General features: G+C 38.3%; 1 protein-coding gene across 1 annotated transcript; it reads left to right on the top strand.

Moving 5' to 3' along the window:
* Window positions 1-302: 302 nt before the first annotated feature.
* LOC130813514 (uncharacterized) lies at window positions 303-1157 on the top strand. The gene is made up of 4 exons (XM_057679353.1): window positions 303-541; window positions 669-820; window positions 884-993; window positions 1086-1157. Exons 1-4 carry the CDS (start codon window positions 303-305, stop codon window positions 1155-1157), a joined length of 573 nt encoding a protein of 190 aa, XP_057535336.1.
* Window positions 1158-6182: the final 5025 nt, after the last annotated feature.

The raw sequence follows: 6182 nt of genomic DNA, 5'->3' as shown, positions 1-6182 counted from the left end.
GGAGTTGGCATTGACGGTTCACTTCCCGCTGAACCTGCTGATGGTGACTGGAAGCTTGGTCTGCCGGTGTGTTTGGAGAGCCAATTTCGAAGTTGTGTATGAAGAATACTTCACCAGCGGGAGCATTAATGTTGGTGAAATGTTTCAGTTATGCCACCGTTCTCAGTCTTTGGAGACTCAGACTACTGGATATTACATGGCTATAGTGAGTTCCATGCTGCTAGTGGATAAGACTAGAGTCGGGATGCGACCTCACCCTATACTTGCTGTGACTGCTGATCAAGATGAGATCGCTGGCTAAAATGTATCGCCAACTGGGTATGGTGACAAGGACTGGGTACAAGACTATTGCTGGTTATCTGACACTGTTGCAGACATGGATTTACAAGTACTTCCCATCCTTCCACCCCCATCCTCGTCAAGCTGATATGCCTAACAAGACTAGGGTAGAGATTTGGTCCCCACAGAAGCTAATCCGTGAGCTGAGCAGACTAATAGACTGTAGGAGTATACTGGACTCCATGACAGAGACACAGGTTTTGTACATGACCTCACACATCGTTATACTAATTGTTTTAATTTTATATTATGTTGTTTATGTTAATTTTCTTTGTAAGCAGGTGGAATGGACTCTGTACATGACTTCTTTTAGGGCTTTATTGAGCAAGCACCCACGCACCGCCTGAGAGGACAGTCAGACAGCTTGGTTTTGCACAGGCTATTCCTCCCCCTACGTTGAGATCCACCCAAGCTCTGCGACTGGCACAGATTTCCTATTCAGTGACATTCGCTTCTCCGTCTATGTACACGGAGATGCGGAGTAGGTTCCCCTATTGTGCCCGCGTTGGTGATCAGGCACTGCGTTGAGCATCTGTTCCATCAGAGGTTGTCCCTGAGTATATCGACTGGTTTAGAGTGTCTTCCCACACATTTCTCATCCCCGGTGAAGGACCTACTACTGCGTTTTGTGCAGCGGATAACAGAGTTGAATACGTTAGTGTTTCTGTTTATCAATTTTATTTTTATGTGTCAGTACCGAAATTGTTGTCTAATTTTTTGATAATACAATTGTTTTGTTTGTACAGTTTGCAGCTGAATTTCCAACTCGACTCGCGCCATTGCTCAGGATGTATTACGCGTTGTGTTTGATTCACTAACATATTTATTCACTAACATAATTATGGAATGAATACTATAAATACAATTACTACAATGAATACAATTAATAAAATGAAAACACTAAGTACAATCAGTACAATAAACACAATCAACACAATAACTACACAACATCTTTGGCGTCAGTGGAGATGAATCATCGTTCATTAAAAGCTGAACATAATTCCCGTTCACCCAAAGAATATGTACAAGTTTATTAACGCCATGCATCCCCCTGTTCTCCTTAAAAGAAGCACTAAACAATTATACATTGGATTACCATCGGCAGAGCCATAATACGCACTTACAATGTTGAGAAACGTTGCTGCAGAATACAATGCTGTCATTTCCATCCAGTGACTGTACGGGGCAGGTCCTTTGCTATGGGCACCAATTCTGTATATAGCATCCTCCACCAACTCTGTTGATTGATACACGCGTACATATGGATCTCTATGCGTTTCCATTTCCAAACTCATTGCACGTCGTAAAAGAGGCCATGTGTCCTCGCCCCCTAACTCTGTGACGGCAATAGCTCTAAATCCACAGTTTCCATCACCTATAACATTTTCAATCCAATCCACAGTTTCCTGCAAATATAAATTTATTCATAATAATTAAAAGATTAAACTATTTAATATATTAACAATATCAATTAGTTTAATAATTCAAATTTCAATATATTAACAATATCAATACAAAAATATGAAATAAAAAAATTTACTAAATAAAATACATATATAAAATAAAATAAACTAAAATAACATAAATAAAAAATTTAACTACACACAAAAATATATATAAATATATAATAAAATAAAATAATTTACTATAATATTTAATAAATAATAATAACTTCAAAAATAATTATAATAAATAAAAAGAAATAATTTTCGAAAAAATAAAAAATAAAAACAACCCAGTCGCACAAAATGTGCGACTAGACCTAAGGGGAGTTTTGCAATTTTCTTTTTTTTTAAAAAAATTTCAAATCGATTAATTACTTACCGAATCGTTATCATGCTCGTTTTGGTTCGCCATTGTTGTTTGATGTACACTTTTAGCTTGTTTAAGTTAATGTAGTGTTTTTAGAAAGTTTTAGAGAAATGTTACAGTTTTTAGAGAGATATTACCGTGTTTGAATTCGTATATCCTACAAGGACGCCTTTGAAAATTCAATATATATAGAGTCGCGATAAAAATGTTCGGGATTACGTTCAAATTTTAAATTTAATGTTTTTAAAGTGATAATAGTGTTATTAAGTGTGATTTACATTTGTTAAACAAGTTTTTAAGTCCAGGGGCAAATTCGTAATTTTATTAGGGGGAGGGTAGCGATAAAATGAAAAGGTTGGCGATATATAATAATGGTCATAATTCTATATAGAAGTATATATAATTAATGTTGTGACCGGTGGGAAGTACATGTTGATGACTTGATGTAGTGTGTAAAGAAATTCCATTTTTGTAAGGGCATTATTAAACATCGCCATCCTTTTTATTTTATCGCCACCCATATTTAAATGAAATGACAAAAATGTCCCTGAACTTAAAATTTATTTAACACACTTCAATCTCACGTAATAACACTTTTATCGCTCTAAAAGCACTAAATCAAAAGGTAAAATTTGTGGAGCTAAAGCGTAGGAAATGAAATCCGAAACACTTTTATCGCCACCCTATGTATATTGAATTTTCAGCATTGCCCTTGCATAATATTCGAACTCAAATACAGTAACATCTCTCTAAAATCTCTCTAAAAACGAACTCTAAGTTAAAACAAGCTAAAAGTTGGAATCAATTTACAATGGCTAACCAAAGCGACTATGAATCCGATTCGGTACGTAGTTTAATCGATTCGAATGGTTCCTTTTTAAAAAAAAATTGTAGTCGCACAAAAACGTGCAACTGGGCCACGGTTGGGTTGCACAAAACTTGCGACTGGACCACGGTTGAGTCGCACAAAACGTGCGACTGAACTGCGGTCCAATCGCACGTTTTGTGCAACTGAACTGTGGTCCAATCGCACGTTTTATGCAACTGAACCGCGGTCCAGTCGCACATTTTGTAATATTCATTAGAGTAATTTAATGACTTTATTGAAAAAACAAGAGAATGTTTTTTACACTTAAACTCTATAAATATGTCAAATGTAGTTGTTATTTCCCATGATCTTCATAATGAGGTTGTTTGTTCATGAATTTAACGTACAAAATGTTTGAATTTAATGCAGAGAATGTTTTAATGCAAACCCTAAATTTGTAAATTATATATATATTTATGCAGTCAATAATCAATGTGCCTTGTTTTAAGTGTTGTTATGAATGTTGTGAACTCTAGTTGTGAGGGTAGTGGAACAATGTACTTGCTTTCTTATGAACTTGATGGTGATGTTGATTTTGTACGTATTGTTGTAGAAATGGCTTCATTTCGTGTGACTGTTGTATGTTTTTTGAATGATTCAATTCGATCAAGTAGTTGCAATGTTAAGTATGTTAGGGGAAGACATAAACTGTTTGCATGCAACTCAAACATGAATTTGAATGAATTCGTAGGAACGTTGAGTACCGAACTGAGACTTTAAATCAAACCTTGCTTACCTTGAAGTGTAAGAGAAGGTGTGCTTGGAGGCTAAGGGCTAGGAAGAGCTCATATTCACCTTCATGGGAGATTGTTACATATAAAGGGAAGTTCGGGTATTAAGTACTGAAAATGTGTAAGCTGGACACGTTCATTTGACATCTTCCATGATTAACAATGTTATTAGAAATTGTGTTGCTGAAGACCCATCAATTAAGGTCTCTGTGGTGCGACAAATGGTGAAAGACCAATTTGGTGGTGAAGTGACCTATAAGCGGGCATGGTGTGCTAAACAGCAAGCCCTTCTCTTCATCTTTGGGACATGGGAAGACTCTTATCCTCTTCTTCCAAGCTTCTTCAAAGTAATGAAAGTTTCTTACCCCGGGACTATAGTTGAATGGTTCTTTAAGGAAAATAATGATGTTAGTGTATACATCCCTCCTAGTATTAGAACTTTCCAACGTGTGTTCTGGGCTTTCAAACCTAGTATTGAGGGGTTCAAGTATTACAAACCCCTTATTGCCATTGACGGAACTCACTTGTACGGTAAGTATCGCCATACATTATTGACAGCGATTGCTCAAGATGGGAACAAGGGAATCTTCCCGCTTGCCTTTGCTTTGGTAGAGAAGGAATGCATAGCTGCGTGGTCATGGTTTACGGCGTGTATTCATGAGCATGTGATGCATAGTCCAGGTTTATGTGTTATTTCTGATAGACATGCGGGCATTCTAGCAACCATGGAGGAGCCGAAATGGCAACCTCCAAATGCCCATCATAGGTTTTGCGGCATTTGTTAAGTAACTTCAACCGTCAAATGGGTAATGTGAAGCTGAAGAAGATGTATGGTAGGACTACAGAGCAAAGACAACCACATAAGGTCATCGAGGGATTGAAGGCTATTGGTGTTGCCAAACGAGAAGCTCTTTTTTGGATTGATCAAGTTGGTGATATGTGTAAATGGTCAATATGTCATGATGGAGGTTATAGATATGGTGTTACTAATACCAACTTAGCCGACGTATTCAATAACGTGATGAAGGGTGTACGTTTCTTACCTATAACTACACTTGTGGAGTTCACCTTCTACCATGTTAATGATTATTTTGTTAAAAGACGCGAGAATGCAAATGCATGGCTAATTGGGGGAAGTAAGTACACTTCACACGCCACAAGAATTATAACCTATAACACTGAAAAGGCAAACTTGCATGAGACCGTTGCATTTGACTATAGACGAGGCCTTTTTCAAGTTAAGACTGAATGTAGTAATAGAGGATCCGCCAAGGGTGGTAAAATACAAAGTGTGGATTTGAGAGAGAGGAAATGCACTTGTAACAAACCCTCCATATATCACTTACCTTGTTCTCATGTTCTTACCGTTTGTATTAAAAGACACTTATCGTATGAGCGTTTTGTGGACTCCTGTTACACTACCCAAAGCTAGGTTAATACATATGAATCTATATTCATGCCGTTGATTGATAAGAGGTCATGGCCTCAATACACCGGTGTTGAGGTGATACACGATCCAGATCATATTCCTGGACTAGGAAGACCTAAGTCAAGGAGGATCACCAACGAGATGGACGAAGGGTCAAGGAGACGCAACGCTTGTTAACGGTGTGGTAGTGAAGGTCACAACACTAGAACTTGCACGTCAAGGTAAACAATATCATTATTTGAGTATAGAAACATAAAGACTATGGAAACAAATAAATAACATAAGTAAACAATTTGAGTATTTCTTAATTCTTTTACATATAACCATAACTACAACTAAGTTATTATTGAATTACAGTAGAGATGGATCCAGCAGCACCAGGCCCCCGCGACCCTAGTGTGCTGACGATGCAGCCGGATCACAGGAGCAGTGTAATATGGGATGTCTAGGTTAGTTAACTTAATTTTTTGAATGTATATGCCTTAATACTTTAAATTTAATCTTTGCGTTTAGGTGTCCGACACAAAGACCATATACACCAGGAATCCTGACTCTGCTCAGTGGCCAGATTGACGTACGGATCATTCCCTTCATTCGGCGAGCGAGGTTGTACGACTTCCACCTCATCGCTTATGGGAGAGTGGATCGGGCTTTAGTCACGGCTTTAGTCGAGCGGTGGTGCCAAGAGACATATACCTTCCACCTACCTCTAGGTGAAGTTACTATCACTCTACTTGACGTAGTTGTGCTTTCACGGCTTCCCATCGAGGGACAAGCCGTTTGTACCGTTGGACCCCAACTCGATATTTGGCGAGATATAGTTCATAGGGTCTTAAGAGTCCGACCTCCCCCAGAGGTATCCAAAGAGAGTGGGTTGCACGTAAATTGGCTTGCGCAGAACTTCTCGCACCTCCCCGAAGGTGCTGAAGAGGCTACCATTGAGAGAGGCGTATCTGTCATATCTAATTGGTGCTGTCTTGTTCTACGACAAGACTGGCAATAG

This window comes from Amaranthus tricolor, chromosome 5 (assembly GCF_026212465.1).
Source record: "Amaranthus tricolor cultivar Red isolate AtriRed21 chromosome 5, ASM2621246v1, whole genome shotgun sequence".
NCBI classification, from domain to species: Eukaryota; Viridiplantae; Streptophyta; class Magnoliopsida; order Caryophyllales; family Amaranthaceae; genus Amaranthus; species Amaranthus tricolor.
The sequence above is the reverse complement of the archived record's forward strand: the minus strand, read 5'-3'. Positions and strand labels throughout refer to the sequence as shown.